At 42.4% G+C, this 13,003-nt stretch overlaps 1 protein-coding gene across 2 annotated transcripts in view; it reads right to left on the reverse strand.

The window, feature by feature from the left end:
- The window catches only part of LOC126251731 (15-hydroxyprostaglandin dehydrogenase [NAD(+)]-like), a 115,890-nt gene that overhangs the window by 72,982 nt on the left and 29,905 nt on the right, over positions 1-13,003 (reverse strand). For both annotated transcript variants that reach the window (XM_049952336.1, XM_049952337.1), the window contains exon 2: positions 1,863-1,956. In XM_049952336.1, the coding sequence (XP_049808293.1) occupies positions 1,863-1,955 (93 nt within the window). In that variant the 5' untranslated portion in view covers position 1,956. The remainder of the gene's footprint in view (positions 1-1,862; positions 1,957-13,003) is intronic.

The raw sequence follows: 13,003 nt of genomic DNA on the forward strand, positions 1-13,003 counted from the left end.
GCATCCATTTTCAATAAGCTGCCACTCGAATTCAAAAATCTTAGCAGTAATCCACGCGCTTTCAAATCGAAACTGAAGAGTTTCCTCATGGGTCACTCCTATTCTGTCGAGGAGTTCCTTGAAAAATTAAGATGATTCTCATTGTATTGCTGATAGCGTTTGCTTAAACTTATGGACTGATTTTCTTTCAGGTTCATGAACATTTATTTTTATCTGTTATTACGTTTATGTTGTAAGTTCATGTACTGACACGTTCCATGACCTTGGAGATTTGCTCCTCAATGTGGTCCTACAGAACTTGACATTTAAATAAAATAAATAAATGTCCGATGTCAGTATAATCTGGTACGAGTCCCACATTTTTAGTAATATTCTAACATGGAGCGCACAAACGATTTGTAAGCAGTCTCCTTTGTAGACTGACAATATTTTCCCAGTATCCTGACATCGAATATATTATGTAAGTAATTCATGCATACATCCAATAGGTAAATTCATTTTATTTACTTAATTGTTTCCCTTGGCACATCATAATCTCCATGTTCTTTTTCTTCACTTTTTTAGGGTTCCAGACCTCAATCGGTCAAAACAGAACCCATATACAGTCATTTTACTGGCCATCCCTCCGTCTGTCTGTCTGTCTGTCTGAGTGTTAAAAACCCTTTTCCTCAGGAACGAATAGTCGTTATAAAGTTGAAATTTATGTCACTTACTGAGGCCTGTCGTCCCTCGCAGTATAAAAAGATGAAGCTTCTAAGTCAATGCAATTGAAAGATGCGGCCATTTCTGTCACACAAACTCACTTATCGAAGCCCATATGGTTAAATTCTGCAGGTAGCAAGGTTTTCTACATCTACATATATACTCCGCTAGCCAGCAAGCGGTATGTGGCGGAGGGCACAATTGGCGCCAAAGTCATATTTCCCCCCCTCTGTTCCACTCGCGGATCGCACGAGGGAAAAACGAATGTCTGAACGCCTCTTTACGAGCTCTAATTTGCCATATATTTTACAGCGCAACAAAAGGAAAGAAGTTCATAAACTTAATTTGTAATTATATGTCACACAAAAAAGTCATTTTTTAGTCTGTCTGTCTAGACCTTTCTTCTCAGGAACGGAGTGACGTACGAAGGTGAAATTTATGTAACATACTAAAATCTCTATCCCTTGGCGGTGCAATAACGGTAAGCTTCTAAGTCAACGCAATCAAAAGACACGGCTATTTCCATACTCGAGAAATCATTCGTCAAAACCTGTAGGGTTATTCCCGTTGGCCTTGAGTCATGATATTTGGGAAAAAGTGAAGTCTCGCAGTACAAGGAAAGGAAAAAATCAGAAAAATTATTGATTTATAATTGTCATACGAAGGAAAGATTTTTTTGTCATTTGTTATCTGACTGCCTGCCTGTCAATCTGTTAAAACCCCCTTTTCCTCAGCAATGGTAGACGCATATTTTGTCTTTGTCGATACCGATAACAGGCAAAAATCGTCGACATTCTCGGTTCCTGGAATGGATGAACTGTCTGTACACATACTTGTTTGAACGAAACCCTTGGTGTGCGAGTCCTTCTCGGACTTGCCCGTATGTTTTTTTTTTATGGGCGCGGTTATTTTGTGTCAATATTAGCTGCTCCGAGCTCTTACTTCTAAGCAAAATTTCTGAGAGAAGTTCTTTGTCCTTGGAAAAAAAGCAGTAATTATAACAATAATAAGAAAACTTGAGGAAAGAGAAGTCTAGGACAATGACATACAGCAGGTTCGTACGACAAGGCAGTGTTAGCGTTAGCCATGCAGTGCTCAGGCTGTTAGGCGCCGTATGTGCCGAGACTGTAAGTGAGGTATGAGGGGAAGCAGCGACTCACCTTGGCGCCTGCAGTCAGCAGCGCCCTGCTGAAGGCTCTGCCCAGACCGCCGGCCGCCCCCGTGATCAGCGCCACCTTGCCAGAGGGGTCCATCCTGCAACACGAGACACCGTCTCACCAACACAAGTTGTGTCGACGCTAAACACGCTAGACCATCTGGATTGCTAAGCGTTCTCAGTTTGTCTTCATTGTAATGCGCGTGCAGAGCTGGTTCAGTTTATCAAGACAACACTGAGTAGCTCTACAGCAACAGCACACTGAAGCTGCCTGCTTTCTATCTCGTTTACTGGGATTTTCCGTTCGATATCAATGCCATGATGAATGGAAGTAAAGTGAATCAAACAACACATCAAAACTAGACATGATTGTCTTATTGGGATTGCCGCGATCGTTCGCTACATAAAAATTTGGCATTTGTCTTTGATCGCTATTTTTTATATTCAATGACCGGTTTCAGGCTAGCTGCCCATCTTCAGATCCGTTAGATAAAGTTAAAAATATAATCAACAAGAGAGATAATTACTGATACAACTATCTTAGTTTACAAAAAGAAATTTTGAATTTATTACATGCCAACATACCATATATTGCAGTTACAGAGTAACCTGTCATAACGAAAGTAATTTTTAATCTGTTAAAACCTTATATCACAGTTTCGAGAAACCTAATTGGTAACAGTAAAAAGTGCCCTCTATCTATAAGAATTGTGCATATGTATTAAGATGTTATTTTTTCACCATACACATTAATGACGAATATACTTTTTAATAATAAGACAATTTTTAAAGAAAAACCATATGACTAATGCTTTTTGAGTGGACCATGAACCGAAATAATTTACACTAATTTAAAAATTTATAAAGAAGCTTAAAAATATAATAAAAACATAGATTTTTCTTTCGAAAATGCGTGTAGAGCAAAAGAAAATGCAGAGAGGGAAACAGATAAAGTACAGTACGTACATAAACTTTATGACAGAACCGTTAACCTAACATATTGTCTTTTGTAATGAAGAGCAGAAGCTTTCAAATAAGAGGCTTAAGCATAATCCACGAACGAACATGCAAGATTACGACATCAAGAATGATCGCAGAAGTGAAGGTAGCCTGTAGGGACGCTAAGTTAACTGAATTCCAGGAAACATGTATCGTCATCAAAGCCAAAGAGGCAATTGAATACCAGAAAACATTACGAAACAGTAAATATAGTGAGCTGATGTTAGTGAAGGAAATTATCTTAAAACTCTATTCTAACAACGCAATCGTGATTAAGTCAGATAAGGACAGTACCACAGTTGTGATTTACGAAAAAGGTCATGTAGGTAAGACAATGCAGTTTTTTCAAGAAAATGGAATTAAATCAAAAAAGATCTAACAAACAAGTTTCAGATAGATTTAAGGATAGGGTTGAAGCAATACAGTTTTTATTCACTCCAAGTGAAAAAGCAAGATTAGTAAAGATGAATCTAAGAACACCTGAAGCGAGAGCGCAAATAAAGTTGCACAAGGAGAACAAACCAATGCGTGTTATTTGTAATGGGAAGGAAGCCGTTAATGAGCTCTTGAATAAGGCTTTGTACCGTAAGTTAAAATCTGAATATAAATATCAGTAAGTTTACAACGTAAAAAATAGGGCGTGTTTCGCGAACGAAGTGACGGACATTGCAATTCCAGATGACACCGTCCTATCTTCGTTAGACGTCGTAAACCTCTACACTAATATACCAATTGCAGAAACTTTGCAAATTATAAGGAAAAAGCTGGTAAAAAATAGGTCAATGAGTATGGGTGAAATGGTCGAACTCGTGGATATGCTAGAGTTCGCATTCAGTTTTAATAGTTTCATCTTTAACGACAAGGTTTTTATTCAAGGTGAAGGTTTAGCTATGGGAAACACTCTATCAGGCATTTTAGCTGAAATTTTTATGAATGACTTTGAGAGCAAAGTTTTCAGCTTTTAAGGAGAAGTTAATTTATTACAGACGGTATGTTGACGACACTATTTTATTACTCAAAGGGAAAAAAGAAGAAGTAGAGGAAATGACTAATGTTTTAAACGAGCAGCGTCGAAAAATTGAATTCACGCTAGAAATGGAGAACAATGGGGCGATTAACTATTTAGATTTGACCGTCAGAAAGGACGGAGGTAGGCACGTTCTCGGCGTCTATAGGAAAGACACTTGTTCCGGCAACATCATAGAAGAGACGTCGCACCACCCGGCATAGCATAAAAGAGCGTATTTTCATGCAATCTGCAGCAGAGCCCTGAGATTGCCACTAAAGGAACATGAGTTGTAAAAAGAACTAAGCATTATTAAGCAAGTAGCAGCGGCTAATGGGTACAGGACACAAGATGTTATACGTATGTTTAACAAGATCAAAAACAAATCCGCGGGTATCAGCAATGATTCTAGGAAAATTAAAGTTACGAAGAAGTTTGTCACCCTGACGTACAGAGGGCGTGTGCCGGAAAGAATTGCGAAATGCTTTCCAGAAAACATCGCTGTGGCATTCCAGAATGAAGGGCCAATGGCACATAGACGAAGACATAAACCATCAACGACAAAACAAATGAAATACAATTCCGGAGTATACAAGATCGAATGTACTGAATGTGACAGTTATTGTATATGGCAGACAGGGAGGAATTTTGAAATTCGATACGGGGAACATTGCAGTCATAGCAATCGGCCAGCATTTGGAGCGCATGTAAAGGATAGTAAACATGAAGTGAGCAATATAAACGGACATAATGCTCCTAAAAGTGTCTATCTCAGCGTGCTCGAAGAGATTGAAATATACGCTCATTAAAGGAAAAACCCAGACCTACTACTTGATGAGCAAAGTGATTTTATGCACAGAAGTTATTTTGAGATTTTTAAAGACCTGTTTTAGGCTTACTCTTGAATGCAACAGCACGCTCCAGTAAGAACCAGCTGCAGCGGAGCGGCCCTCAACGTACTGGCGGCGAGGTGAATTGGACGTGGCGGAACAGGACTTGGCGTGGCGCTGTATACGTTCGGACGTAGGGAAGTCCTCTCCACCACCAATCAATACAAAGAAGAGGAAACGCACATCTTCGAAAGAAAATCTATATGTTTTAATTATATTTTTAAGTTTCTTTATAAATTTTTAAATAAGTGTTGTAAGCGTACTGTCATATCGCTGGATTGGTTGCGAAGTATCTTTGCGGGCATCCGCGTCTGTGGAGAGTCGAGCGCGTAGCTCTGCATATGAGAGGCATTGTTAGTATGGAAGTTGAAGTGTTGCAACAAGTGCTATTATAGTAAAGTGATAAAACAAGCAAATGATTCAGAGGCAAGCGCGTCAAGAAGTAATTTAAAAATGAGCAGTGCTGCTGATAACGTATTTGTGTATCTTCTCGTTGCGTGTCGTACCGTACAGTATCAATCATCCGCGCCGTGTTCGGTCTCCCAGAATGTACTAATGTGAATCAGAAAAAAATAGTTACCATAAAAGAGTGCAAACAAGTGCCAGTATCTTGTAGCGAGCGTGAGAACGTGCGTTCGGTCATCGCGTTCTGCATTATCAACAAACAGCCGCGCCGCGCCGGTTACGCGCACGCTCGTACAAGTGAGAACTGAGAACTGAAAAATTAACTATCTACATATAAATCTACATGGATACTCTTCAAATCACATTTAAGTGCCTGGCAGAGTGTTTATCGAATCACCTTCACAATTCTCTATTATTCCAATCTCGTATAACGCGCGGAAAGAATGAACACCTATATCTTTCCGTGCGAGCTCTGATTTCCCTTATTTTATCATGGTGATAAAAAAAATGGTTCAAATGGCTCGGAGCACTATGGGACTTAACATCTATGGTCATCAGTCCCCTAGAACTTAGAACTACTTAAACCTAACTGACCTAAGGACAGCACACAACACCCAGCCATCACGAGGCAGAGAAAATCCCTGACCCCGCCGGGAATCGAACCCGGGAACCCGGGCGTAGGAAGTGAGAACGCTACCGCACGACCACGAGATGCGGGCTCATGGTGATCGCTCCGCCCTATGTAGGTCGGTGTCAACAAAATATTTTCGCATTCGGAGGAGAAAGTTGGTGATTCCGTCCCAACGAAAAACGCCTATATTTTAATGATTTAGAGCCCAAATCCTGTATCATTTCTGTGACACTCTCTCCCATACTTGAGAAAATACAAAACGAGCTGCCTTTCTTTGAACTTTTTCGATGTACTCCGCCAGTCCTACCTGGTAAGGACCCCACACCGCCCAGCAGTATTCTAAAAGAGGACGGACAAGCGTAGTGTACGCAGCCTTTGGTTAGCCTTCCCCACAACATTTTCTATGTGTTCTTTCCAATTTAAGTTGTTCGTCATTGTAATACCTATGTATTTAGGTGAATTTACGGCTTTTAGATTAGACTGATTTATCGTGTAACCGAAGTTTGAGTTCCTTTTTGCACTCATGTGGATGACCTCACATTTTTCGTTATTTAGGGTCAACTGCTACTTTTCGCACCATTCATATATTTTTTCTAAATCGTTTTGCAGTTTTTGATCTTCTGATGACTTTATTAGTCGATAAACGACAGCGTCATCTGCAAAGAACCGAAGACAGTTGCTCAGATTGTCTCCCAAATCGTTCATATAGATAAGGAACAGCAAAGGGTCTGTAACATTACCGTGGGGAACGCCAGAAATCACTTCTGTTTTACTCGATGACTTTTCGTCAATTACTACGGTGACCTCTCTGACAGGAAATCGCAAATCCAGTCACATAACTAAGACGATATTCCATAAGCACGCAATTTTACTACGAGCCGCTTCTGTGGTACAGTGTCAAAAGCCTTCCGGAAATCCAGGAATACGGAATCGATCTGAAATCACTTGTCAATAGCACTCAGCACTTCATGTGAATAAAGAGCTAGTTGTGTTTCACAGGAACGATGTTTTCTAATCCCATGTTGACTGCGTGTCAATAGACCGTTTCCTTCAAGGTAATTGGCTCTGAGCACTATGGGACTTAACATCTATGGTCATCAGTCCCCTAGAACTTAGAACTACTTAAACCTAACCTAAGGACATCACGCAACACCCAGTCATCACGAGGCAGAGAAAATCCCTGACCCCGCCGGGAATCGAACCCGGGAACTCGGGCGTGGGAAGCGAGAACGCTACCGCACAACCACGAGCTGCGGACTTTCAAGGTAATTCATAATGTTCGAACACAATATATGTTCTAAAATCCTGCTGCATGTCGACGTTAATGATATGGGTCTGTAATTTAGTGAATTACTCCTACTACCTTTCTCTTGAATATTGGTGTGACCTGTGCAACTTTCCAGTCTTTTGGTACGGATCTTTCGTCGAGCGAACGGTTGTATATGATTGTCAAGTATGGAGCTAATGCATCAGCATACTCCGAAAGGAACCTAATTGGTATACAGTCTGGACCAGAAGACTTGATTTTATTAAGTGATTTGAGTTACTTCACTAATCTGAGGATATTTACTTCTACGTTACTCATGTTGGCAGCTGTTCTCGATTCGAATTCTGGAATATTTACTTCGTCTTCTTTTGTGAAGGCATTTCGGAAGGCTGTGTTTAGTAAATCTGCTTTGGCAGCTCTGTCTTCTATAGTATGTCCATTCTTATCGCAGAGAAGGCATTGATTGTTTCTTGCCGCTAACATAGCATACGACCAGAAACTCTTAGGATTTTCTGCCAGGTTTCGAGACAGTTTCGTTGTGGAAACTGTTATAGGCATCTCCCATTGAACTCCGCGCTAAGTTTCGAGCTTCTGTAAAAGATCGCCAATCTTGGGGATTTTGCGTCTGTTTAAATTTGGCTTGTTTGTTTCCTTGTTTCTGCAACAGTTTTCTAACCCGTTTTGTGTACCAAGGAGGACCCGCTCCGTCACTTGTTAGTTTATTTGGTATAAACCTCACAAATGCTGCCGATACTATTTCTTTGAATTTAAGCCACATCTGGTCTACACTTATATTATTAATTTGGAATGAGTGGAGATTGTCTCTCAGGAAGGCGTCATTTTTTGAATAGGTATATTTTTCGCTTATTTTTCGAAGATTTGGGGATTACAATATTCAGTCTTGCTACGACAACTCTGTGTTCACTAATCCCTATATTGGGTTTGATGCTGGTTATTAACTCAGGATTATTTGTTCCTAAGAGATCAAGTGCGTTTTCACAACCGTTTACTCTTCGCGTGGGCTCATGAACTAACTGCTTGAAATAATATTCAGAGAATGCGTTTAGCACAATTTCGGATGATATTTTATGCGTACCTCCGGAATTAAACATGTATTTCCGCCAACATATCGAGGGTAAATTAAAGTCACCACCAACTACACTCCTGGAAATGGAAAAAAGAACACATTGACACCGGTGTGTCAGACCCACCATACTTGCTCCGGACACTGCGAGAGGGCTGTACAAGCAATGATCACGCGCACGGCACAGCGGACACACCAGGAACCGCGGTGTTGGCCGTCGAATGGCGCTAGCTGCGCAGCATTTGTGCACCGCCGCCGTCAGTGTCAGCCAGTTTGCCGTGGCATACGGAGCTCCATCGCAGTCTTTAACACTGGTAGCATGCCGCGACAGCGTGGACGTGAACCGTATGTGCAGTTGACGGACTTTGAGCGAGGGCGTATAGTGGGCATGCGGGAGGCCGGGTGGACGTACCGCCGAATTGCTCAACACGTGGGGCGTGAGGTCTCCACAGTACATCGATGTTGTCGCCAGTGGTCGGCGGAAGGTGCACGTGCCCGTCGACCTGGGACCGGACCACAGCGACGCACGGATGCACGCCAAGACCGTAGGATCCTACGCAGTGCCGTAGGGGACCGCACCGCCACTTCCCAGCAAATTAGGGACACTGTTGCTCCTGGGGTATCGGCGAGGACCATTCGCAACCGTCTCCATGAAGCTGGCCTACGGTCCCGCACACCGTTAGGCCGTCTTCCGCTCACGCCCCAACATCGTGCAGCCCGCCTCCAGTGGTGTCGCGACAGGCGTGAATGGAGGGACGAATGGAGACGTGTCGTCTTCAGCGATGAGAGTCGCTTCTGCCTTGGTGCCAATGATGGTCGTATGCGTGTTTGGCGCCGTGCAGGTGAGCGCCACAATCAGGACTGCATACGACCGAGGCACACGGGGCCAACACCCGGCATCATGGTGTGGGGAGCGATCTCCTACACTGGCCGTACACCACTGGTGATCGTCGAGGGGACACTGAATAGTGCACGGTACATCCAAACCGTCATCGAACCCATCGTTCTACCATTCCTAGACCGGCAAGGGAACTTGCTGTTCCAACAGGACAATGCACGTCCGCATGTATCCCGTGCCACCCAACGTGCTCTAGAAGGTGTAAGTCAACTACCCTGGCCAGCAAGATCTCCGGATCTGTCCCCCATTGAGCATGTTTGGGACTGGATGAAGCGTCGTCTCACGCGGTCTGCACGTCCAGCACGAACGCTGGTCCAACTGAGGCGCTAGGTGGAAATGGCATGGCAAGCCGTTCCACAGGACTACATCCAGCATCTCTACGATCGTCTCCATGGGAGAATAGCAGCCTGCATTGCTGCGAAAGGTGGACATACACTGTACTAGTGCCGACATTGTGCATGCTCTGTTGCCTGTGTCTATGTGCCTGTGGTTCTGTCAGTGTGATCATGTGATGTATCTGACCCCAGGAATGTGTCAATAAAGTTTCCCCTTCCTGGGACAATGAATTCACGGTGTTCTTATTTCAATTTCCAGGAGTGTATTATCGTATGATTCGGGTACGTGTTTCAAATCAGACTCCAGTCACCTGAATTGGGAGATCATTAAAAAGATCCAATTATTACTTTATTCCGGTTGCCAACAGTGATCTCTGCCCATACTAACTCGAAGCATCTACTTCAATTTCGCGACAAGTTAAATTAGTTCTAACAGCAACAAACACGCCACAGCCAACCGTGTTTAGCCTATCTTTTCGGAGCACCGTTAGGTTCTTCGCAAAAATTTCGGCTGAGCTTATATCCGGCTTTAGCCAGCTTTCAGTCCATACAACGATTTGAAACGGCCTTGCTGTGCTGGTACTGCGAACAGCTGAAAGCAAGGGGAAACTACGGCCGTAATTTTTCCCGAGGGCATGCTGTATGGTTAAATGATGATGGCGTCCTCTTGGGTAAAATATTCCGGAGGTAAAGTAGTCCCCCATTCGGATCTCCGGGCGGGGACTACTCAAGAGGATGTCGCTATCAGGAGAAAGAAAACTGGCGTTCTACGGATCGGAGCGTGGAATGTCAGATCCCTTAATCGGGCAGGTAGGTTAGAAAATTTAAAAAGAGAAATGGTTAGGTTAAAGTTAGATATAGTGGGAATTAGTGAAGTTCGGTGGCAGGAGGAACAACACTTCTGGTCAGGTGACTACAGGGTTATAAACACAAAATCAAATAGGGGTAATGCAGGAGTAGGTTTAATAATGAGTAGGAAAATAGGAATGCGGGTAAGCTACTACAAACAGTATAGTGAACTCATTATTGTGGCAAAGATAGATACGAAGCCGACGCCTACTACAGTAGTACAAGTTTATATGCCAACTAGCTCTGCAGATGACGAAGAAATTGAAGAAATGTATGATGAAATAAATGAAATTATTCAGATAGTGAAGGGAGACGAAAATTTAATAGTCATGAGTGACTGGAATTCGGTAGTAGGAAAAGGGAGAGAAGGAAACGTAGTAGGTGAATATGGATTGGGGTGAAGAAATGAAAGAGGAAGCCGCCTGGTAGAATTTTGCACAGAGCACAACTTAATCATAGCTAACAGTTGGTTCAAGAATCATGAAAGAAGGTTGTATACATGGAAGAACCCTGCAGATACTAAAAGGTATCAGATAGTTTAAATAATGGTAAAATAGAGATTTAGGAACCAGGTTTTAAATTGTAAGACATCCCCAGGGGCAGATGTGGACTCTGAACACAATCTATTGGTTATGAACTGTAGATTAAAACTGAAGAACAGCAAAAAGGTGGGAATTTAAGGAGATGGGACCTGGATAAACTGACTAAACCAGAAGTTGTACAGAGTTTCAGGGAGAGCATAAGGGAACAATTGACGGGAATGGGGGAAAGAAATACAGTAGAAGAAGAATGGGTAGCTCTGAGGGATGAAGTAGTGAAGGCAGAAGAGGATCAAGTTAAAAAGACGAGGGCTAGTAGAAATCCTTGGGTAACAGAAGAGATACTGAATTTAATTTATGAAAGGAGAAAATATAAAAATGCAGTAAATGAAGCAGGCAAAAAGGAATACAAACGTCTAAAAAATGATAGACAGGACGTGCAAAATGGCTAAGCAGGAACGGCTAGATGACAAATGTAAGTATGTAGAGGCTTATCTCACTAGGGGTAATATAGATACTGCCTACAGGAAAATTAAAGAGACCTTTGGAGATAAGAGAACCACTTGCATGAACATCAAGAGCTCGGAAACCCAGTTCTAAGCAAAGAAGGGAAAGCAGAAAGGTGGAAGGAGTATATAGAGGGTCTATACAAGGGCGATGTACTTGTGGACAATATTTTGGAAATCGAAGAGGATGAAGATGAAATGGGTGATACAATACTGCGTGAAGAGTTTGACATAGCACTGAAAGACCTGAGTCGAAACAAGGCCCCCGGAGTAGACAACATTCCATTAGAACTACTGACGGTCTTGGGAGAGCCAGTCCTGACAAAACTCTACCTTCTGGTGAGCAAGATGTATGAAACAGGCGAAATACCTTCAGACTTCAAGAAGAATATAATAGTTCCAATCCCAAAGAAAGCAGGTGTTGACAGATGTGAAAATTACCGAACTATCAGTTTAATAAGTCACAGCTGCAAAATACTAAAGCTGATAGAAGCCGACCTCGGGGAAGATCAGTTTGGATTCCGTAGAAATGTTGGAACACGTGAGGCAATACTGACCCTACGACGTATCTTAGAAGCTAGATTTAGGAAGGGCAAACCTACGTTTCTAGCATTTGTAGACTTAGAGAAAGCTTTTGACAATGTAGACTGGAATACTCTGTTTCAAATTCTGAAGGTGGCAGGGGTAAAATACAGGGAGCGAAAGGCTATTTACAATTTGTACAGAAACCAGATGGCAGTTATAAGACTAGAGGGACACGAAAGGGAAGCATTGGTTGGGAAGGGAGTGAGAAAGGGTTGTAGCCTCTCTCCGATGTTATTCAATCTGTATATTGAGCAAGCAGTGAAGGAAACAAAAGAAAAATTCAGAGTAGCGAAGAAATGAAAACTTTGAGGTTTGCCTATGACTTTGTAATTCTGTCAGAGACAGCAAAGGACTTGGAAGAGGAGTTGAACGGAATGGACAGTGTCTTGACAGGAGGATATAAGGTGAACATCAACAAAAGGAAAACGAGGAAAATGGAATGTAGTCGAATTAAGTTGGGTGATGCTGAGGGAATTAGATTAGGAAATGAGACACTTAACGTAGTAAAGGAGTTTTGCTATTTGGGGAGCAAAATAACTGATGATGGTCGAAGTAGAGAGGATATAAAATGTAGACTGGCAATGGCAAGGAAAGCGTTTCTGAAGAAGAGAAATTTGTTAACATCGAGTACAGATTTAAGTGTCAGGAAGTGATTTCTGAAAGAATTTGTGTGGAGTGTAGCCATGTATGGAAGTGAAACATGGACGATAAATAGTTTGGACAAGAAGAGAATAGAAGCTTTTGAAATGTGGTGCTACAGAAGGATGCTGAAGATTAAATGGGTAGATCACATAACTAATGAGGAAGTATTGAATAGGATTGGGGAGAAACGTTTGTGGCACAACTTGACTAGAAGAAGGGATCGGTTGGTAGGACATCTCCTGAGGCATCAAGGGATCATCAATTTAGTATTGGAGGGCTGCGTGGAGGGTAAAAATAGTAGAGGGAGACCAAGAGATGAATACACTAAGCAGATTCAGAAGGGTGTAGGTTGCGGTAGGTACTGGGAGATGAAGAAGCGTTGAAACGCGTACGTTTTATAGGCAGCGATGGTGAGGCACAGAATCTCTGACCAGAGGCAGTAGTAGCGAGCTGTCTGTCGAGTGCAGTACAGTAGTCTGTCGGCAGTTGTAGCCGAGTACAGTTGCGGT

This window comes from Schistocerca nitens, chromosome 4, assembly GCF_023898315.1.
Source record: "Schistocerca nitens isolate TAMUIC-IGC-003100 chromosome 4, iqSchNite1.1, whole genome shotgun sequence".
NCBI lineage: Eukaryota > Metazoa > Arthropoda > Insecta > Orthoptera > Acrididae > Schistocerca > Schistocerca nitens.